Source organism: Lepidochelys olivacea (genome assembly GCF_965140295.1).
Source record: "Lepidochelys olivacea isolate rLepOli2 genome assembly, chromosome: 2".
Classification (NCBI taxonomy): Eukaryota; Metazoa; Chordata; order Testudines; family Cheloniidae; genus Lepidochelys; species Lepidochelys olivacea.
The window spans coordinates 37,603,666-37,627,675 of record NC_140412.1 but is presented as its reverse complement, the minus strand read 5'-3'; the positions used below and the strand labels follow the sequence as shown (position 1 = coordinate 37,627,675).

Here is a 24,010-nt window from a genome sequence, read left to right as displayed (position 1 = left end):
GAATGAGGGGGGATTTGATAGCTGCTTTCAACTACCTGAAAGGGGGTTCCAAAGAGGATGGCTCTAGACTGTTCTCAATGGTAGCAGATGACAGAACGAGGAGTAATGGTCTCAAGTTGCAGTGGGGGAGGTTTAGATTGGATATTAGGAAAAACTTTTTCACTAAGAGGGTGGTGAAACACTGGAATGCGTTACCTAGGGAGGTGGTAGAATCTCCTTCCTTAGAGGTTTTTAAGGTCAGGCTTGACAAAGCCCTGGCTGGGATGATTTAACTGGGAATTGGTCCTGCTTCGAGCAGGGGGTTGGACTAGATGACCTTCTGGGGTCCCTTCCAACCCTGATATTCTATGATTCTAAGTCCCTGCACCTTTTTCTCCTCCTTTTGACTAGGAAAAAATCAAGCTTTAGAAATTTCCTCTGTGGAGGAGTGACACCTGCAATTAGAGTCCATAGTGTGCCTTTTATGTCCCTCTCAGCTTCTGTATTCTGTGGTAATAGAATATCAACAGAGGGGGTCAGGAGAAAGCATAGCAGGTGTGGTTCTACAGAAATAATGTTCTTTTGAGATGAGCCCTTGAATTTTATAGAAGCTCCTTAAATCCCTGCCTGTGGAAGGAGCAGGGAAAACAATCACATGACACAGCCCTTTTGTCTCACTAAATCCCCTGGTGGGCCCTGTAGTGCTACACAACAGTTAACACCCATGTTGTCTCACTGAATCCTAGGGTGGGCAAGGCAGGCTTCCATAAGGGATGATTCCCACCTTGTTAAAGAGGGTGAAGTAAATTAGAAACAAGTAGTGGGCCAAGACACCCTTTACTGCTGCTTGTTCCTCCACCTCTGGGCTGCTCTCTACCTCAGCCCTCCAAGACTAGCAGTCTGGGGCATGGCTGACCTGCAAAGAGCAGAGACCCATTAGTCAGGCAGGTAGCACATGGCTGACTGGCAAAACAAGCTGAGTTCAGCTGGCCAGACATTTTTGCGCCCTTTTCGTCCAACTTCTCTATTCCTCCAATTGCCTTGAAGCTGTTCCAACAGAGCGGCATGTCCAGACAGGTTAAAACGGAAACTTCTGCAGCCAGCAACCCTGGTATCAAAACGGGGTGGGGGGAAGGTGTTTCAGCAAGCCTGCTACAGAGCACAACTCCTCCACTCACCCACACCCCTTCCAAGGCAAAATAAAAAGCCAGTTCAAACTAGCTAGAAGTGGCTGGGTCTTCAGGGGTGTGGCCATTTGCGCCTGAGTGGCAGGTCTGGTTACTGCCCCAAAGAAGCTGCAAACAGGAATAAGATCCATTGTAATGGATCTGCAGAATTTCCCCACAAAAGAATAATCCTTTGTAAATTCTGTAAGAATATGATATAGACTCACCTTGTGAACCTCTGGGATGGTATTAAATTTTTCAAACAATTTACTTGCAAAAGAACCATAAACACCATCGTTCATGTAGTACATAAAGATTGGCTCATCATCACTCCTGGTTTGCTCCACTGGAAGAAAAATGGTTACAGAGGATTGCGAATTAAATGTTGTTATAAAAATATGTAACAGTTAATCCCCACCCCCCAGAGTATGTAAAACATGCACTGGGATAAGAATGTTGGGGAAAGAGTGTAATTATGAGACTACAATATCCATTCAAGCCTCCCGCTAAAGGCTATGCTTAAGGACACATTTTGTATATTAATATTTCAGTCATTACTCAAAACATCCAAAAAATTCCATTTTAGTAAAAGAGGGACAATAGTAACTCCATTGCATGTTCTTTCATCTTCCCCTAATACAGCTGTAATTATATGCTGATAGCATGCCTGAAGATCATAGATGAGTCACATCCATAAACCAGTGAGGAAAAAAGCAATGCCAAACAAACACAGAAAACAGAAAATTAACAGAGGTACAGATTAACCAGGCTTGGAAGGATTAGATTTTTATCGGTAAATGTCTTTCATTGTATACACACCAACTGATGAAAAAATATTTCCACCAATGATAACAAAATATACATATAGGCAAAGAAAGAAAAATGCTGCTTGAGAATTTATTAGAATTTGATTAATGATATTCATTTTATATATTTTGACATGATGTTGATAATTTGTTTTAACAGTTATAAAAAATTTGGACTTTTTGAAACTCAACATCTACTATAACGAAGTAAGTATTGTCTGACCATGCCACATAATATCCTGCAAAGGTGAAAATTTAAAATATATAAAAATGAAAAAAATATGCTTCAAAACAATCATCAATTATTTTTTAAAAAATCAACACTTAATTCTGCCAAACCTAAGATTAACATAGGGACAGAACCTTAAAAAATAGACAGACTCAAGTATGAGCCATATATTGAACAGAATATTTTAAAAGCATAATTCATGATCTGCACATAAAATGGAGCTATGCTGACAAAAATGGAGACTTATTTGTACTGATTCACACATGTACAAAACAAATATATTGCTTACTTCCAGAGGGAAGAAATTTATCGTATTCAACAGCTTTCTTTGCAATGATGTTAACTGCTAGAGTAAATGCAGATGAAACATAATAGCATCCAGGCTCTGCAATCACATTAACACCGGATTCTTCAGGAAAGTAGACATCCAACAATGGACTGATGACATGATTAACCTAGGAAATTGAAGTCATAGCTAATGTTTAGATTGCTCATCTGATTTATTTTGAAGTTTATTTATAGTTCTTGTGAAAGGTGCTGGATTGATAGATCAGACACAGAAGTCCTCTGTCACAAATTCCCAGCCAACAATTTACAGTGCTGGTGAGTTGGCCATAAGCTGATTTTTACTATCCATATTGGGCCTTTGCTGAATCAAGTCTCAGACATCACAGTTAAGATTTACAAAAATAAAATGGGTGTTACTTTTGGGATACTGATGCCATACCTAGGCACCTAATAATAATTGCTAGCTCTTATATAGTGCTTTTCATCAGTAGATCTCAAAGCGCTTTACAAAAGGAGTTAAGTATCATTATCTTCAGTCTCCAGTAAAGCCCAAGTCATCCAAATGACTGAATCACCCATTTAAGTAATTTCATAGTGGTTGTAGTACAACAGATGTTGTAAAATTATTTATGAATCCATGAAATGCATCAGGGTTGCGTTTAAAAACAAAAAAGCAATTTGGTCCACTACCCTCAATAGTTGTACATCTTGACAAATAAAGAAACAGATGGTATTCACTGAATTTACCCAACATTAATCTGATTTTTAACTTCAGTATTAATGCCATAGTCTTGCATGACTTGTCCACAACTACTTGATAAGGCAAACACTAAGTAGACAATTTTCAAAGTTCTATTAACGATTTTAGCTGTTTGAACCTATTCATTTCAGCACCCCAGGCTTTGGGAGTTTATCTTTAAGAGTACGCAAAATACAGTGATCAGTCTAAATCTCCATTATTCACTAGTGACCAGGTCATAACACCAAACCAGAGATCAAACGAGGCTCTGTCTACACTTAAAATGCTTCAATGTAAACACTTACTAAAGCAACAGGAGGGGTTCTGTCATAGCTAGTAGGTAATCCACCTCCCTGAGAGGTGGAGCTAGGTCAATGGAAGAATTTATCTGTTGACCTAGCACTGTCCACACTATGGGTTAGATTGGCTTAACTGTGTCTCTCAGGGCCATAGATTTTTGACATCCCTAAAAAATGTAGCTATGCCACTTTAACTTTTCAGCGTCAATCTGCTCTAAAAGTAAAAATCTTAAAGCTCTTTAAAGCAAATGTCCAGCTGATGCATTGTGTCTTCAGTTCTAAACCAAAATACTGAAAATTCCAGCTGCAGCAGCAGGTCAGTATTCATCCACTATGAACACAGTAAAAAGAACTGCCTCCAGAAGAAAGGGCTAAAATCTTCATGGTAAGGGTACACGGGTAACCGAGGCTTTGGTTTGCTGTCAATTTAGAATGGTTACTGTTTCTCTCATTTGTAAATCCTTAGCACCTGAGGGACAATTTTGTGAATAATTTATGTAATATTAGTTGAATCAGAGTTGAGAAACTAGCAGGACTTCATGGACCTGTACTAATTCTCTGCTAATGACTCCACAGTGCAATTGTGGCATATAATCCAGTCCATCCCCATGGTTTTAAATCTGTCAATCCAGGTTTTAACTATCAATATTAGTTGGAAACTGACATGTCAAAAAACTCCAAACCTACAAATGAAAGGCAAGCTAGTTCTAACTTCCACTGAGTTGCATACCTCTTCCAGCTGAAGTTCTGAACCTGTGAAGCCCCCACCAATGTCCAACATGTTCATCTTAAAGCCAAATTCTTCCTAAAAGGAAGTATAGACAGGCCTTTAAGTATGCAGACAATAGAAATTAAAGTTTTTATTGAAGAGCTCTCCAATCTCATTCAATATTGTATGCTCATGATTTTAAACATGAAATTGTGACATCTTAAATACAGTTGAATATTCCAGTGAACAATTCACTCCTGTTATACCTAGTATTACTCTTCATTAAACATTACTGCAATATTAGTAAAGAGAATGAATAAATTAAGCAATTCCAAAGTAAAGCAACCTTAATTTGGCCTTTGTTGAGTATGCAGTAGAAGTGTCTTTTCCTCACAAAACTGGACAGTGCAACACACTGTCCAGCAAATACTTTACTACAGTATAGTGGGAAAGAATTACATGTTTATAACATTAGATGCACATAACAGTATGTATAATATAAATGGATGCATGGTATGATAATGTAATTCAAGCCCCTCTTGTAATGCATATGCACAAGGAGGAAAGAGTTAAACTGCTGTGGGAACTTCAACTGTCTTCCTTGTATAATTAATCACATCAATAATTTTGCAATAATCACAGCAAGGTCATTATCTTTGATTTTTCTGAAGTAAAACTTAAGCTTTTCTTTCTCACTTAAAACGAACAGAAATATTTTCAATACAAAAATCTGTTTAATTAACACAAGAAGTATACATTTATAGCCTAAAACAACAAATTAATTTACCAGTGTCAACAAGTCAGTTCCTCTTTGCCAAGAGGATCATTCAGAGTTCTGTTCCTCCCCACCGCAAAACCCAATGACATAATTATACAAGGAAACATACGGAAGGCAGCCACATGCATTGTTCAGTTGGTAGTGATTTCATCTCATGCAGAAAAACAAAACCTGTTCACTGGTCTTGGTAGATAAACATTTTAGTTTACTTTTAAGATGTATTCTTAACTTAGAAAGCTACAAATATATTCTGCTCGAGTTGAGATCTGGGACTTTTAAAAAAAAAAAAGCAGTTGGCCTTTAATGAAAATTTTAAAATACAATCAAAGGATGTTTTAGTGCAAGATTTTATTTGTCTCACATTAAATACTAAGTAAGGTCTATAATTTACTGCTCAGTTGTGTGTAATCAATTCCTTTATTTGAAGGGTCTTTACAGCAATTATCTTTCCTACCCTTATCAGACTAGCAAGACACATTTTAGGAAACAATTTTTCTTATCTCCATTAGCGAGAATATAGTTGGATGATGACTCTGTTAAATCATATGTTACCATAATTACTTACAGCCATGTCAAACACACACCGAGCATCAGATATAGCATGAATGTACACTTGAGGTTCCTTGCAAGAACTTGAAATGTGAAATCTAAAAGAAATGAAATATAATAATAAATACACAAACCTACAACCTGCATTAACAACAGACCACTGATATATCTAGACCAATAGGGACGTACAGCAGATCACTCAAGGAAATTTGACAAAGGAAGTATTGTTTTGACAGTACACACGTATTTATAGTAGTTGAAATGCATGTATATTCCATGCATAGGTGATTAAGGTTTTATTTGTTTAAAAGAAATGTATGCAATATATACAGGACTATAGGAAGAGACCTCAAAACATCTTTGCTTTCCTTCTAGCTCATTAATTTTGCCCACAAAACAAATTTGTACAGCACAATTTAAGAATGGCTAACAATGGCTTCATTCTAATCTTTTTTAAAAAGGAAATGTCAGTGTTCTCAAGATATGACAATTAAAGTTGCCTAATGGCAAGTCCATAGAAATAGTTTATTGAAATACGTTTATAAAGAAAAATAGGCTCAGTAGTGAGATAGCATCTGAGAACCAGTTACCGAAAATACTCTAAAACACAGTCCTAGCACCTCCCTACCCACAGTGTCCATATCAGTTTTGATTTTTTTTAAACAGAATTTTAGGCTTTGGAGAATTAAAACTATTGTAATGCAGGTTTATAGAACTGTACAAATGACCAGAGGGACACAGTAAAACAATAGATGTTATAACAACTGGGAACAGTAGTTATTCCCAATTATCCTCTTTATGATTATTTTCCTAATAGACCAGATTGTGGACTAGACACATTGATTGCACAGATGAGATGGGGTAATTCAAAACAGGTGAACAGAAAACATTAGCTAGAAAACGAGAGGCTAAGAACAGATGAGACAAACCAGCCATTTTCTCATATCTAAAACGACAGACATGAAAGGAATAGAGCACAGTTTCAGCCAGCAGTCTGGTCTCGAAATCTAAGATTACTATCTTACTATGACAGAAGACGACACAAAAAAAATAAACATTTTCATCACGGAAACTTAAAATATTGTGACACCATATTTATTCACAAAAATTGTTCCTTGTGCCCACTCACTAGCACCGGGCCTTTTAAAAGAGACCTAGTACTTATGAACTTTGTTGTTCTGACAGTCCAGAAGAATGATGATGTCTTATTTATGTACAGAACATAAAAATATAAATACAACTGTGAAGATATAAATTTCCTTTATAAAAATGTATCCATATTGACACTGGAGAGATGAGAAGATAATTCAGCTTCCATGGTTATACAGTCTACTAGACCACTCTGCTCAGGCTGCCAACAAGGTGCCAATTAAGAGGGTGACTCTTGTCCAAGGGAACTAGATGAAGACTACAGTTCATTTTATACCTTTTATGTTTCATGCCCCTATAATATAAAGCTTCAGTGCTTGTGAAAAACACTAACTCTACATCATATAGAGTAAAGGTCACAAAAGCCATTGGTTGCTTCTGATCACTACTAACTTGGGTAAGAACCAAAGCAGCAATCTAGAGGGGAAAGGCTCTGTATCCCATTATCAATCCCCTTGAGCCATTCAACCTCTAACATGCATACTTTGATATGTAACATGTATTCACTCAATATTCTATAAGCTGTTTTATAAATAAAAAATGGTACAAAATGCAAAACAGATGACCCGTAGTTAGAAGAAAAGGCTCAGCACAACCAAATGATGGGAAGGAGAAAGAGTAGAATGTAAGTTTGAACTACAATGGATAGAGTATTTTAACATATTTTAGAGCCCAATCCTGCACTGCCAGGATGGACTAAGCGTTCTTTTCCAAATTATTTGGCCAAACATCTGAAAGAGGGAAGGAGACAATGAAGAATGTGACAAAACCAGACACGAACTCAGAACCAGCTATATTTTCTGCCTCTTTTTGGAGCCTTGTGAACCATGTGGCCCCACTGATTTTCATTTCTAGAATTAAGTTAGAACAGTTTTAGACATATTGATTTAACCCTGTATGCTGACAATTTGTATTCTCTTCTCATCCTTAGCGCTAAGTAAGCTCAGCCACAACATGACTGTTACTGAAGTGACAAAAATTAGACAGATTAAGCTACTGATACCTCATCCAGAGTCTAAGTCTTCATTGTGACAGACATGACAGATCAATTTAAATCAATTTTCATCCTGTTTTGCATTTGTACATTTTAGTTACTTTTCTAAAGAAAGGGTGATTTGCATTGATTGGTTAAATTTGGTACTTCTTTTTGCTAACCAGGAGGATACATTATCTATAAACAATATTTCAAAGCAATTCTATAGCTTAACATATAATAAAATGCAAAAATCTGAATAAATGTGATAGAAAATGCTGAATGATGCAGTTCTAGATGATTTTCTAGATTAATATTTTTACTTGTGATGTTTGTCAAACTACGTTTCAATCAAAACTGGAATTCAATTAAAAATGCACAAAGCTTTTTAAAATTAGTGAAAAATACCTTAAATGTGCCGAATACATAAAGTTTATCAAAACATATTTTGCATTTAAAACGGATTTATAAACAAAGGAAGTATCTGCAGTTAGTGAACTCAACTAATTGTTTCTGGTCATGTCTTTCAGGATTTATAAGTAGTTCATCTCATCCTCAGACACCTCATTTTTGTATATTGGAAGAGCTGAAGAAGCTTCTCTGCTTTTTCAGCTCCCAACTGGTTTCTCAAATTTGAATGAATTAGTCATTAAACTGAACTAACTGAATAAACTGAAATGAAGAAAATATTCTCTCTGTACTTGCAGAAGCAGCTAATGCTGTCAAAAGCTGGTTTAGCATTTCAACACACACTGGTTCCAGGTGCTTAGCCAATGACTTCCATTAGTTCAGTGCTTTGACTTTCTTTAAAACTTTGCCAGCAAACATATACTGCTTGATTTTTTTTAAATTTAATTTTAATACTTTAAGTTTAGGCATTAACATACATTACTAACTTCAATTTTAAATAGGTTAATTTATTAAATAATAAAAATGTATTTAATTTAAAAAATCCAATTTGTTTAGGTTAAAAAAATAGATTTTTTTTAACCCACCCCCAGTGACTGATAAAGGAATATTCCTCTTACTTTGACTGTTTCCTTAATCTATCAAACACATTCATTAGTGTTCCACAAGTTTTTTCAGCAGTTGAAAGAGTACAGACAATTTGTGCATCGATTTTTGATCAGTGTGATATGAGAATTTTTCATCTTTGTGTATCTAGCTTACTCTAGATTTAAGAGCCACAGGTCACTCAGTTTAGGAAGACTAAAAACACTTCAAGAAGATCCTCTGCCATCTACAGGTCAAAAACTAAAATTACTAGAACTCTGAATTTGAAGTGATTACTATGGACATCACTAAAAACTTTCCATAGTTAAATCTTACAGCATTATCTCACCTAGTATCTGTACTGATTTTCCCACACTTAACTACTGGCTTTTATCAGTTCAACTGTTTATTTTTCTATGCAGAGTTAGACAGATAAAAGCTAATCACTGGAAAGCACAACAGCAAGAGTAGGGAAGTCAGTGGATGAAATGCTCTAGCAGTTTTTCTGACTACAGCAGAAGGGATTTCACATTCCCACTATGGATTGCATTAAATTCACTTTATGTAGCTCAAATGCAATTACTTTTCTGTTTCATACTGATTTGAATGCTTAAGTGTCACCAAAAATTCTGAAATGATACAACTGGATTTTATATTGTTCCCTATAAGGAAAGGAGAATAAATTGGCACAATAAAAAATAATTTGAGTTAAATCTAAGTTTGAATATTTAATATTACACATAAAGGGAAAATGAAAAAGCTACTCACTTAACACCAACTATTTGGACTTCAAGCTCCTTAGCACATTCCATGAGGTGCCTACAGCTCTTCAGCATGGTGCCAAATTTCATGTTCATCTCCTCAGCTCCACTAATGTCTTCTGTGGCAATACGTAGTAAGAGCCTAAGAGAAGGGGAAGATGATTGGGGCACAGTTGGTTTACATCATCATCAGCACATGTGAAGCCTGAAGACTGTCAGAAGTATGTTGATTATGTTGTCAGTACTCCAGCTCCATCGATGGATGAGTCAAGTGAACCTAATAAAAACAATCCTGTACAGAGAAAAAACTAGCAATTAGGGGCTAAAACATTGAGCCAACAAGGAAAAGGGATTTGGAAATGCAGCAACTAAGACTCTGTTGTAGCAGCAAGAGTCTGTTGGGTGCTGTAATAAAGAAAGGGTTACCGTCTCATAAGGAGTGCTTGCTCAAAAGCTGCTCTTTAGTGACAATGGGATTGCTTCTCTCCAGCCCTTTCCTCCTGGCTGGCAGGAGGAAGAGTGCCCTGGGATTCCCTTTGGAGCCTGCTGTGTTTCTCTTCTTACATCAGCCTTGTCTGGTAGAAGTCTGATCCATGTAGAGACCCCTCCCATCCCCCCATCTCCACTGGCAGTTGGACTGGGTGCAAGGGGTGTTCCATTCCCTCCCCCATTATTTCCTGGTTGCCTGTGAGAAGGAGGCTGCTGTCTGAGTGCCATTTCTCCTCCTCCAATGGGTCTCACATATCATAGCTAGAAGACCTATTAACTCAGTCTTTGGCTAGAGCATAGGTGGCTAATTTCTTGTAGCTTCGTGAGCTGAGTCTCATTAGTTGATATTTAATCAGTCTTGTTATGATTTAATTGCTGTGGAGTGGTAATTTGATAAGACATGCCTATCAAAACCAGAGAATGTACAAACACAAGATTATATTAATACAAACTCACTCAACGTCAGCTAAAAGGGTCAATGATTCCATTTTCAATCCCAAGTGAGAAACACCATCAAACATAAAAAGCCGCATTTTGCACTAGCTGAAGGTTGGCTGGTGAAGTCCAAGCACCCCATGCAGAGTGAACTGCAGTAATCCAATCTGGAGATGAAAAAGGCATGGATAACTGGCAAGTTCTACATCTGAAAGGAAAGATCACAGTCTCCTTGCCAAGCAAAGATAAGCACACTATTGGCTACTACCAGCGATGTGATAATCTAACGGCTGCCAAAAATTTAATGGAACCCTCAAATTGCAAACATTTACAGGTTTAAAGGTATATGCCGGGGGGGTAGGGGGAATCATCTAACTTCCATTTCTTCCATGTGTGCCCTTCAGCATCCTTGCTCGTCATTTATGCCATTTGTTACTGCTGGCATTTCACTCATTTTGGATAATTAAAGTAGACTGGCCAGTTTCATTTCCTGGTTCTCTTTTACCAACACAAACACTTCAGAGGAATTTTTTAAAAATCATTTATCAAAATTAAACAATTTTAGTTATACAGTATTCCGTAATAACATTTGGACAAACCTATATATTCGGCCTAGTTATTTAATCAAAAATCAAATCCTTTGAATTCATCATATGAAAACTCCAAAAATATATCTATTTTTGCACACTACAGCTTAAGTATCACCAAGGTTAGTCTGAAAACATTTGTTAACCAAGACTACATATGCCATACTGAACTGACAAGTTTTCATGACAGCATTATAAAGCATCAGTAAAGATTTTCTAGCGAAAACAACTGTACAAGATAAAAAGAGAAAACTACTTTACCTTGTAATTCTGCTCTTCTCAAAATATCTTGCAGGATTCTCACACCTGGGTCTCAGCTGGCTAAAGTGAGGCTGGAGGAAATCCAAGATCTTGGTGCTTTTTGGCCCTTAAAGGCAATGGTAGTGGGTAGCAGCATGAGCCATTCTTTCCCTACCAGAGGTCACATGACACCCTGAGCTTAATTAGTGCCTTTGGATTCTTTCAGTCAATTCCACATTTTAGCAAAATGTGAAGGCTCCGCAAAGAAAAATTAGCCAATCACAAAACAAAATGATTAGAAGAAAAGAATGCTTCAGAAGGCTGAATAGTAAAAGCATCAAAATCTGAGAAACCAACACTTCAAAAAGGTTCCTCTTCAAACATCGACAGAGATGGATGAAAATCTTCAGAGAAGAAGTACAATTTTCTGTGCAGGATTCTCTCCAGGAATGCAAGTAACTAAAGTCACATGATTGGAACAGGCAGCAAAGGCAAGTCAATGCAAAAATATGAAATTATTTCTGAAGTACACAAAGAAGGTATAAGATAACTCCCAAAAGGAAAACCAGGCTTATCACTTCAGACTGTAGGACAAACACAACGACTTCAAAAGTTTAGCCAACTCAGGTGAAATCCAGAAAGAAATAAAACTATATAGTAAGAGAATTTGGACTCACAAGTTGTACAGGATTTATACTCCAAAATGGGATTTCTTCCTGTAAGCTGAATCTAAGCAACTGCTTTGTACATGCATGGAGCAAGCATCATGTAGCCGTCTTGTACACTGCTAGAAACATCCACGAGGAAGACAGCACAAGCCACTTTGATTGAATGATCCTTTAACAGGGTCTTTAGCTTATAAAGGCTTTCACATACACCTGCTAGCTACCATCACCCACATCAAAGGCTGTCTGTACCAGATGCCAGCCCAGGTCCATGCCCTCCTGCACTAAGATTAGTTATGTACCTTAAAGAGTCCTGGCATTTTGTCCAAAGAGACTGACTGAACCAGGGCAGAGGCCTTTTTTCAAAAGTCAGTCTGTCCTTTGACCGTGAAGAACTGATATTTCACCATGCTAAAGGAGCCAACTGTGCACTAGTAAACCTTTGTCCAAAAGAATCTTAGCACTGAAGATCAGGATCACAATGAACAGTCTGTTCCAGCCATGGTCACCTCAACCACAAGCTCATGTGGGGATGGGGCAGGGCAGAGAGAGGGGAAACTTAGCTGAAATACTTCTTGACTGTCTGACAGGGACAACAGTCTGGGCAGCCTGATACTTCTTCACCAGCTGGACCCAAAGAGGGTGCAATGGTACCACAAGCCTACTGGATGGAGGTGAAAGTCTTGATTATAGCCTTTGAAGATTCCTGAACTGGCACTAACTCAAACTAGCCAACTTAGCCAGTTTTTCAAGAAACTGGAGGAAGCCAGTTCCTCCCACAGTCTTGCTAACCTGCTGCTGCTCTGCAATGGAAATGTATTTGCCATTAGTTGGTGGTCAGCTTATCTGATTCCCAATAGAAGCCATGTCATCCTGATCACCACCCTGCTCCCACTATAGTGATCTATCTAACACGCTAATGGAGCATACACAATACCACAGAAGTCATCTACACTGCTTTTCTTAAGACCCTTCAATTGCATGAGGTACCTATGTCAAAGCCAATGCTTCATGCACCAGCTCAGTGTGAGTGTAGTCTCTGTGCAGACGGTGCTCTGATTGTGTGAAGCGCCACCAGGTCTCAAAGCAGGGTGGGAGATAAGCACTGAAGGGAGTACTGTAGCCTTTGGGACAGCCTGAGAGATAACCAGGAGGGATGTGGCAAGATCCCAAACACGTACCATCACAGAATCTCCCCACATCCATCTCCAAGATGTGAACCTGAACAGAGTCAGGTGCTTTGGTAGTGATATGTCAGGGCAACTTGTTTCTTGGTGTTTCCTGTTGAAATTTACGTGGAAGCAATGCCTTGTTCACCAATGTGAAGCACAGTACTGTTCACTTAAAGTACTAACTTGCAGTGTCTTGGGAGGCTCGGACCATAGGCGACCCCCAAGCTATGAATGGGAATGATGCAAGATGCTTTGAGGGGAAGCTCTCTCGCACTGGGTCTGGAGGGAAGTGGAATCTGTACCAATGTGGGTGGCACTAACGGAACTCCAGCCCTCAGCAGCTGAAGCAGACTCAGGTTTATGATTGAGTGATTTCTCTTTTGAAGTACTCTGAGCCATGGCTGGGGTATCTCAAGAAGGGACTGAAGGCAATACCCATTACTCTTAATTCGCTTGTGACATCTGCAGGTGTATCTGACACCACTACACAGCACACCCAAATCCCAGGCAGAAGATTCAGTGTATGTGGTCATTTGTTGACAATTGAAGCTGTTGGGAGTCAAGTAAATGGATGACATCCTGAAATAAAACACTGAAGCCATGCAAAGCAAGATTACTTGTAGATGAAGAGAAGCTGAGGCCTCAAGGCAGGTGCCAACGTACTGAAATTAAACTGCCAGAATACTGAAGTGAAAGTTGGGCCCCCAAAGCCAAAGTTCCCCCCAGGTTCTCCTGAGCATAGGAAGTTCCACCTGTTATGCTAGGAAGCTGAGACCCAGAAGAGAAAATCCTGCAACAAAATATCTTTAGAGAAACACTGCTACACCAGAGCCAAGGTTGGACAAAATACATGCAAGTAAACTGCACTAAAAAACCCACATGCTTCTCTTGCTTCCAGGTAAACAGACAAACCATACCACAGCCAAAGTTAAATTCCCACAACAATAAGAAAAACTAAGATTTCTCTCTCTTTTCAATGCAACACTTACTTAGCACTTGGATGGTTACGTGCAATTTTCTTTAATTCACTTTCATTGTCACAAGTCATGATGTTTACCCCAGCTTTCGCTGCATATTTTATCTGAGAAGCTTGCTTGCAAGGATTTGTATATATAATGTTTTCAGGAGCAATGCCCAAGTCTTGTACCAATGCCATTTCAGACTGAAAAACAAGACAGTATTAAAGTGTTAAACACAAGTCAAATGAGTTTCAGTAGCGAATTTATCTTCAATTTATGTGGGGATATATAGCTCAAATAAGGTTTTCTTCTAATTAAACTGTATATTATAAGCTGCTTCAAGAGTACAAAATGGAATTGCTATACTAAATCATAATGAAGGGTTTACAGTTTAAGGCAAAGAATGTGTCCGCATGGTAACTAACACCAAGAGCATAAGTTTTATACAGGACAAATTTAATGAACTCCAGGATAGAGAGAGGGTAATTTGACAGGCAAACAGGATATATAGAACAAACACTCACTTTACTAGAACATGCAAACCCAATTCCAAGAGCTGCCAAAATCTCAAGTACACCTGGAGTGGAATTGCATTTTACAGTGTAAAATGGTTTTACTGGTGCCATCACATTCTGCCATTGGTTGTGTTTCTTCAGAAGCTTTCCAAGATCACCAACAAAAAATGCATTTTTTCCAGTCTATAAACAAAGGACAGTAGAAAAATAAAAATCACGTATCTATAATGGTGGACCTGAAGTCAAAGCAAAAATATCCTAGGACGCACAAATATCTCATGTTTATTAGGTCAAAGAATGACTGGGAATCATAGGTTATATATTTTTTATTCTGCCATTTGCTTAATGTATGACCGTGGACAATTCATTTGACTTCTGTGCCACAATTTACCCAAATTTAAAATGAAGGCAATACCTATTCCTTCGAGGAAGTTGTTAAAATTATTTACATAATACTTTAAAATTCCTTGGATGAAAGGCCCTACCTTAAATGCCTAGTATTATGGCTTTTGCAAGAACTATATTTAAGGTAACAAAATATTTCCATTACAAGCACTTCTTTATAAAAAAAAAAAAGTCCTCAACTTTCTTGAGCAGGGCCAGGGCCATAGCATCACAGAAATGTAGGACTGGAAGGCACATCGATAGGTCATCTAGTCCAGTCCCCTGCACTGAGGCAGGATTAAGTATTTATCATGACTAGGGCTCCGTGTCTGTCACGGAGATCATGGAAGTCACGGATTCAGTGACTTTCTGTGACTTCTGCAAGGGCCAGTGTGGCTGACCCCAGAGCAGCCGACTCTGGGGACAGCTACTCAGGTGGCCCCCAGGACAGCCACACCAGCTGCTGCGGTCCGTTGACCCCTGGATGCCTTGCCTCAGCCACCCCCCTGGATGCTTCCCCCCCAGCAACACCCCCCCCGCACCCCCCAGCCTCAGCCACACCCCCCAGATGTCCCCCAGCAGCGCCCGCCCCAGATTTAGTCACAGGTATTTTTAGTAAAAGCCACGGACAGGTCACAGACCGTGAATTTTTGTTTATTGCCCGTGACCTGTACATAACTTTTACTAAAAATAACTGTGACTGTATCGTAGCCTTAATCATGACCATCCCCGGCAGATCTTTATCTATCCTTATCTTTAAAACATCTAGTGGAGATTCCACAACTTTCCTAGGTAATTGGTTCCAGTGCTTAACTACCCTCAAAATTTGAAAAATTTTTCCTAATGTCTAATATAAGTCTGCCTTGCTGCAATTTAAGCCCATTACTTCTTGTCCTGTCCTCAGTGGATAAGGAGAACAATTTATCACCCTCTTCTTTGTAACAACCTTTTATGTACTTGAAAACTTTTATGTCCCCCCTCAGTCTTCTCTTGACTAAACCCAATTTTTTCAACCTTTCCTTGTAGGTCAAGTTTTCTAGACCTTCAATAATTTTTGTCATTCTCCTCTGGACTTTCTCCATATCTTTCCTGTGGAGGCCTTTTCCTGGGCAATTTAGTGCTGAGCAGTGTACTCCAATTGAGACCATAGCGCTGAGCAGAGTGGAAGAATTACTTCTCACGTCCTGCTTACAACACTCCTGCTGCTATGTCCAAGAGTGATGTTCACTTTTTTGGTAACAATATTACAGTGTTGACTCATATTTAGTTTGTGATCCACTATAACCCCCAGATCTTTTTCTGCAGTACTTCTTCCTAGGCAGCTGTTTCCCATTTTGTATTTGTGCAATTGATTATTCCTTCCCAAGTGTAGTACTTTGCACTTGTCCTTACTGAATTTCATCCTATTTCTTTCAGACCATTTCTTCAATTTGTCCAGATCATTTTGAATTCTAATCCTATCCTCCAAAGTGCTTGCAACCCCTCCCAACTTGGCATCATCTGCAAACTTTATAAGTGTACTCTCTATGCCACTAGGCAAATTTATGAAGATATTGACTAGAACTGAACCCAGGACAGATCTCTACTGCAACCCATTTGATATGCCTTTCCAGTTTGACTATGAACCATTGATAGCTACTCTCAGAGTACGATTTTCCAACCAGTTGTGCACCCACCTTATAGCAGATTCATCTCTAGGCTAAATTTCCCTAGTTTGCTTATGAAGAGATCATGTGAGACAGTATCAAAAGTCTTACTAAAGTTGAGATATGACATCTACTGCTTTCCCCCCTCCACAAGCCTTGTTACCCTGTCAGAGAAGGATATTAGGTTGGTTTGACGTGATTTGAGGTTCTTTCCCCCATCTATCTGAGGCATCAAGATTATAATTACAATTCTATACAAGAATCTATACTAAAAGTACATTAAGGTTCTAAAGTCAAGCACTCAAAAGTTAGGAAAATGCCAGGTCACCTGTGCAACCTGGTTAACTCTTAGGTATGGCATATTAAAGAACAGGGTTCTATTCTGAGCTCTGCCACAGATGGCCTTGTGCAACACTTCCATTACCCCTTTATGCTGTCTGCCTGCTTCTTAACTTTGGGGTGTGAGACCTTGCTCAATAAAAAAAGTCTATGACATCACAGAATTAATAAAACTAGTCAGTAGAAGATCCAAGACTAGAACTCACTGTCTCTTCCTGGCTCCCAGTGCAGCATACCTTCCTCTAGGCTGAAGGAGGAGCTGCTGCTGTTGTTACCCCACCCCTCTGTTCCTAGCATGTAGGAGGTTCGTTGGGAACGGGGAGCATATACAGTGCACTTACCATATGCGGTAAGTGCACTTACCAAGGGCTCTGTGGGACTGCTCAGTGCAGATGGAATATAGAAATTTTTAACAGGAAGACCCAAACAATCTCTGAGCATGTGCAAATGATTATTTTCAGAGGCTTATGAATCAGCCAAATCTGGGCAAATTTTCATGGGGGCAATAAAAGTCACTTCTCTAACCCCAGCACTAAATACTGGCCAAACTTCAGGTCGCTGCTCCAAATCCCATAGCTAAGCTCTTCATAGGAACAGCTGGAGAATTTTATTTATTTAACACTGGCAAAGCTATTTTCCCCACAACCTCATTCTTGGAAGTGGCTGACCAGGTTTTGCTCAAACTTTGCCAACAAAATTCAGCCTGAGGCAGAGAGCAAACATGGAAAATTTCAGCCCAAATGGTTAAAATTCAGCAAAGTTATAAGCAATTGGAAAGGGGTTTATAATTAAACAGGTTAGGCAAACTTAACTGTATGCGTCATTGCCATCTTGCCTACAATACACTTGCTAGTCAAACAATTTGAAACTAGGAACTGAAAAATTTAAGTACTAGAAAATTATACATGAAAATTAATTCAGTTAAATTAGAAGGCGTGGGTATCAAATACTTACAAGTGTATGTTCATAAACATAGTTGTCAATAACATCTCCAAGAGTTGCTCCTTCATCCAGCAAGCCAATAGAATAGTTTGCATCCTCAAGAAATCCTTTCATCTCAGCCGTATTCCGCAAAGCCGACAGTCATAAACCAAGAAACACAAGGGACAGGCCGCCAAGCCTTAGATCCGGGTCCTTAAATTATGCAACAAACTGCACAACAGAAAAAGAAAAGGAAAAAAAAAGGTAAAATAAACCAGCTGATAGCAAACAGCACACATCAGCCCCGAAGGCTTCTATTTAAATTTACAACAGACCTTCCATTTTCGGTGTGCTGCAAATGGTAAGACACTTATTAAATGAAACTTTCTGCTCTGCTCCCTTCACTTACCATGGATGAAGAGAACATGGGTCCTGCACAAAGATACTCTGAGAATTAGTAAAATTGTGTAAAATAAAATAAAACTGCCTTAAACTGATGCTAAACTTTGAGATGAGTCAGCTTTCATATTTTCTACTAGAAAGGCACTATTCTTACCTCTGTTCAAATGGCTGAAATAGTTCCTATGAAAGTCCTGTTCTTGGAAGGGTCTCAGGCTGGACACACATTTATTTGTGTTTCGCGACAGGAATTCAAAATGTACTGCTCTGGATTATAAACAAATTATTAAAAATACTCGTAGATAAACCGTAAAACCAAAACATGGGTGGGTGGAAGCTTGTTTTCAGTGTTGGTCCCAGGATATTAGAGTCAAGTTGGGTAAGGTAATCTCTTTTATTGGGCCAACTTCTGATGGTGAAAAAGACAAGCTTTTGATCTGTACAGAGCTGTGTGTGGCTTGAAAGTATGTCTCTTTCATCAACAGAAGTTGGTCCAATAAAATATATTACCTCATCCACCTTGTGTGTGGAAGCATAGTTCAATGTCCAGAGTGTCATCAGCACTGGATGTGCTTTATCATCTTAACAGCTGCAACCCCTTCTGTGTTATTCCTTACGTTTGGAGACGGATGTGTATACAAGGCTTTCAATAGTATGCTTCTTGCTGAGGCCTGGTCTACACGAGAAAATCAGGTTGGTATAACTACACAGCTCACGGGTGTGAAAAATCCACACTCCTGAGCAACGCAGTTAAACCGACCTAACCACCGGTGTAGAAAACGCTAGGTCGATGGGAGAATCCTGGCAGCTGCCTCTTGGGGCAGTACCTACGCTGACAGAAGAACTCCTCCCATCAGCCTAGGTAGTGTCCTCTCTGAAGTGCTACAGCAGTGCCACTGCCGTGGTTTAAGTGTAGACAACCCATATTCATGGAGGCCCTATCCGCAAGGAACCCTGGAGTCTACTGGAAACATGCTCGCACTGAGATTTGTTAGGCTGTTCCTATATTTTCCGTTCACAGTTTTGTTTTGAATTTAGAAAATACAAATGCATACCCATTTTATGTGAATATTAAATCCAGGATGGGAAAAAAAACTTGACTTTGTGCCATTCTAACTTTATCTACGGTCTTTGACATCTCTATTTCAGAAGAGCTAAAGATATCAATAGAATGGAAATAAGATCAGTGAAAAGCAGTTATTTAAGAAGCTTTGAAATTGTATAAGAACTATAACTGCATGTTGTTTTAAAACTCATTTGTTGTGTTTGCTATGTTGCGATCAATAGTGACAGACTTCAAAATAAAATCACTGATGTAAGAAACATGCATTCGTTTTGTCTTTTGTTTAATAATAAAGTCTGTATTGACAGTTAAAAAATTTTTCTGAACAAAGTGCATCAATTCAATTTAACAAAGTGACAATTTGGGTCAAGAAGGGCCCTGAATAACTAAAAAATATTTTTTTATTAAATATATGCAATGTATTAATATGGGGTATGTGAGATAAGGCCAAGTAATTTCATGTAAAACTGTGCACATGGCTGAGAACTACCAATTGCTCACTGGATTATCCCATCAGTCTTACTTGCTTAATAGGCTGAACTAGTTTAATCCTGCTTAAAACAGTCTGTTAGAACCCTTTGAGATTTTAAAGATTAACTGTCCAGCTTTCCATTTTTTCAGATCCCAGACTGGAGCTTATAAAAATTGTCTGGCTACCACTTTTATGTGAACATTGTGGATATTCCCCAAAATCTCTGGTTGAAAATGTCACACTGATTAGGAAAAAGAAAGGGAGTACTTGTGGCACCTTAGAGACTAACCAATTTATTTGAGCATAAGCTTTTGTGAGCTACAGCTCACTTCATCGGATGCATTTAGTGGAAAATACAGTGGGGAGATTTATATAAACAGAGAACATGAAACAATGGGTGTTACCATACACACTGTAACGAGAGTGATCAGGTAAGGTAAGCTATTACAAGCATTCTTACAACTACAATACCCACCTGCTGAAGTGAAGAAACAGACTGACAGAGCCAGAAGAGTACCCAGAAGTTACCTACTACAGGAACGGCCCAACGAAGAAAATAACAGAACGCCACTAGCCATCAGCTTCAGCCCCCAACTAAAACCTCTCCAACGCATCATCAAGCATATACAACCTATCCTGAAGGACGACCCAACACTCTCACAGATCTTGGGAGACAGGCCAGTCCTTGCTTACAGACAGCCCCCCAACCTGAAGCAAATACTCACCAGCAACCACACAACAGAACCACTAACCCAGGAACCTATCCTTGCAACAAAGCCCGTTGCCAACTGTGTCCACATATCTATTCAGGGGACACCATCAGAGGACCTAATCACATCAGCCACACTATCAGAAGCTCGTTCACCTGCACATCTACCAATGTGATATATGCCACCATGTGCCAGCAATGCCCCTCTGCCACATACATTGGTCAAACTGGACAGTCTCTATGTAAAAGAACAAATGGACACAAATCAGACGTCAAGAATTATAACATTCATAAACCAGTCGGAGAACACTTCAATCTCTTTGGTCACTCGATTACAGACCTAAAAGTGGCTATTCTTCAACAAAAATCTTCAAAAACAGATTCCAACGAGAGACTGCTGAATTGGAATTAATTTGCAAACTGGATACAATTAACTTAGGCTTGAATAAAGACTGGCAGTGGATGGGTCATTATACAAAGTAAAACTATTTCCCCATGTTTATTCTCCCCCCCCCCCTTCCTCAAATGTCCTTGTCAACTGCTGGAAATGGCCCATCTTGATTATCACTACAAAACCCCCCCCCCCACCTCTCCTGCTAGTAATAGCTCACCTTACCTGATAACTCTCGTTACAGTATTTATGGTAACACCCATTGTTTCATGTTCTCTGTGCATACAAATCTCCCCACTGTATTTTCCGCTGAATGCATCTGATGAAGTGAGCTGTAACTCACAAAAGCTTATGCTCAAATAAATCTGTTAGTCTGTAAGGTGCCACAAGTACTCCTTTTCTTTTTGTGGATACAGACTAACATGGCTACTACTCTGAAAACTGATTAGGAAAAAGCTGAGAGCTTTCTGGAAAGATATGCTACTTTGCTTTGAAATAAAAGCTTTTTGTAGATTTTAATAACAGTTCTGGGAACAATTGTACAGAAGCTGCAATAACCAAATGAAAAGAACCCATTGTTTCAAATGTCAGCATTTTCCTATATTTGGGGTCCTAAGTAAAGCACTAAAAGCTATATTTCTACCAAGGGGTTAAAAACAAAAAACAAAAAACCAAAACCACCACAAAACATGGTTGATCTGTTTCCAAAAGTTAGTAAGATAACTATGACTTCAGATGGCTTGAAGACCACTGTACTATTCCTGGGGGAATTCTTCACCACTGCACATGAGCAGAATTAATTTCCCCACAGATTTCTTTGCTTCCCCGCTGAAAAATGACTCTCTGATGGGGAAGCAAAGGGAATCTGCAAAAGTCGTCATGTGCCACTCCCCAGCAGCGCGGGTGCGTTGTTTTGGGTGCCCAGAGCAGCCATCTGAGAGGTAAATCGGGGGGGAGGGGGCAGGGCGGGGCTGGGGATGCTCCAGCCAGTGGCTCCTACCCTGTGCCAGGCTCAGCTGTTAATCCTGGCTGGGCTGGGCCTTCCTCTTCTCCTGCAAGGAGCAGCCAGGGCTGGGTCAGACCCATCCCCAGAAACCTTCCCTCCCCCTGCTTCCTGCCCACATTGCGCCTCAGTCAAGGGGGGTGAGGAGTCACTGTATAAGGAGCTGCTCCCCCATCTGCCCAACCCTCATACATCTGGGACCTCCCCCCATATACAGATCCCCCACACAGAACCCCCTGCACCCAAGCCCCACCCTCCCAGCATCTGGACCCTCACCCCTGCACCCAAACTGTCCCTGCTCTCATACCCCCACTCTGACAAACTCCACCCCAGATCTCCATCCAGACTGCCCCTGGCACCCAGACCCCCCACCAAGCCACCTGCACCCAGATTTCCCCATACAGAACCTCTCACCCCACACCTGGATCCCCTCCCACTTGCACCCAGCTGGGCTGAGCCTTCCTTCCTATTCCTAGTGTACGTGGCATGGAGGTGCAGGGCCCCGGGGTGTTTCTGGGGCAGGCCTAGCCCTTGTGCCATTTCAGGGATGGGTGCAGCCTCACCACTGAGTCCGTGTCCCAGGGAGGAGGGGACAGGGCTGCAGGGTGATCTCCCATCTCCGTGCTTGCATTGGGGAGCACAGGCTACTACCATGTTGGAGCCATCACATTTATTTATTGACAAATAAAGTTTGCAGAATTTTAAAATACTGGGTGCAGAATTTTTTTTGGGGGGGGCACAGTATTATATCAGGAGTACACTGTACTAGCCCCTTCACCCTTTCCCCAAAAAGGATACTGTGAAATGAAATGTAAAACCAATTTCACTAATCCTGCTTAGTAAGGTTATGAAAACAACACTGCTAGTATCTCAGGCCATCTTTGAGAAGGACAACTTCTATATGCAGTTCAACTTCTTAGCATTTTAATCTGGTGTATGGAAACAAATCATGGGGCCTTGATTTACATGCTTTCTATTTGGACTCATTTTAAAACTATATGGTCAGAAAAGTGCCTTGAAAAAAAAAAACCTGTACCTTCTTATCTGGCATACCTGCCCTGGTACATATAGCTTATCTGAGATTTCTACTTTTGTGAGCCCTGCAGGGCCAAAACAACTACAGGAGAGTGAGATGGATCCCCTGATTAGCATCAACAGAATTATTTACTAAGTTCTCAGCTGTAGAAACCTCGATACAGGTAATGTGAGCCAGAAAGATAGTGGAAATGTCTATCAGATCAGGTTGAGTTTGGCAATTAAAAATTTACTTTTAACTTCAGCACATTTGATTTGGAATCAATGACACCAACATGGAACACCAGAATACTGTTTACATAGCTACTATGCACAATGCAGTAGCATTTTAAACACCCCAGCAATATCGTGGTCTTGACAGCTAGCCAGTGTCCTAGGCAGGAGCCCATGAACCCATTTTCAGACCACAGGCAGAAGTTACAAGAAAACAACACTGGGAAGACTCTAGCTCAAATCTTCATTTTATTAAATTTGGTTAAGTTCTGGAATCTATTCAAGGACTGATGGAGAGAGGAAAAGCTATAAAAGGAGTTAAAATCACTTCCTTTGCCATTTCTCAACACTACAATTTAAGGCAAAACTAGTATTTGACTGTTCTTTGAGATGTGTCCCTCTGTATGTGTTCCACTGTAAGTAACTTCACAGCAGTATCCCTCATGGATGGCTGGGACTTTGGAGTGGAGTCTGTTACTACAGAGTACTGCGGAGTCGAAGATGGCATTGAAGGCCAAATCTCCAGTGATTGCATACTGTTCTGTGAAAGTGTGGACAGAGATCTAAGTCCCAGCTCTGCAGATTTCCAAGATAGGGGACATCTTTAAGGAATGCAACCAAGGTAGAAATTGTGGAGTGCATAAAGATTCCAGACAGAGGCAACAGTTTGCACCCAATAACAGTGATTAATGTAACACGAGACCCATTTGGATAGTCTTTGAGCCAATATGCACATTAGAAACTATACACATAAAATGATGGGATCTAAATTAGCTGTTATTGTAGAACTGATCAATGAAATAGTTTTTAATTGTTCACTTTATTAATATAACTTCATAAGCAAAGTTTTATGAATGAAACCTGGAGAAATGGTCTGAAGTAAATTGGATGAAATTCAATAAGGACATATGCAAAAGTACTCCACTTAGGAAGGAACAATCAGTTGCACACATAC

The 24,010-nt window shown here is 39.6% G+C and overlaps 1 protein-coding gene across 2 annotated transcripts in view; it reads right to left on the bottom strand.

Annotated features, from left to right (window-relative positions):
• The window catches only part of AZIN1 (antizyme inhibitor 1), a 58,851-nt gene that overhangs the window by 7,797 nt on the left and 27,044 nt on the right, over positions 1–24,010 (bottom strand). For both annotated transcript variants that reach the window (XM_084620438.1, XM_084620439.1), the window contains exons 3-10: positions 17,804–18,001; positions 14,490–14,663; positions 13,996–14,168; positions 9,426–9,560; positions 5,559–5,640; positions 4,237–4,311; positions 2,470–2,635; positions 1,373–1,491 (exon numbers count right to left, since the gene is read on the bottom strand). In XM_084620438.1, the coding sequence (XP_084476564.1) occupies positions 1,373–1,491; positions 2,470–2,635; positions 4,237–4,311; positions 5,559–5,640; positions 9,426–9,560; positions 13,996–14,168; positions 14,490–14,663; positions 17,804–17,905 (1,026 nt within the window). In that variant the 5' untranslated portion in view covers positions 17,906–18,001. The remainder of the gene's footprint in view (positions 1–1,372; positions 1,492–2,469; positions 2,636–4,236; positions 4,312–5,558; positions 5,641–9,425; positions 9,561–13,995; positions 14,169–14,489; positions 14,664–17,803; positions 18,002–24,010) is intronic.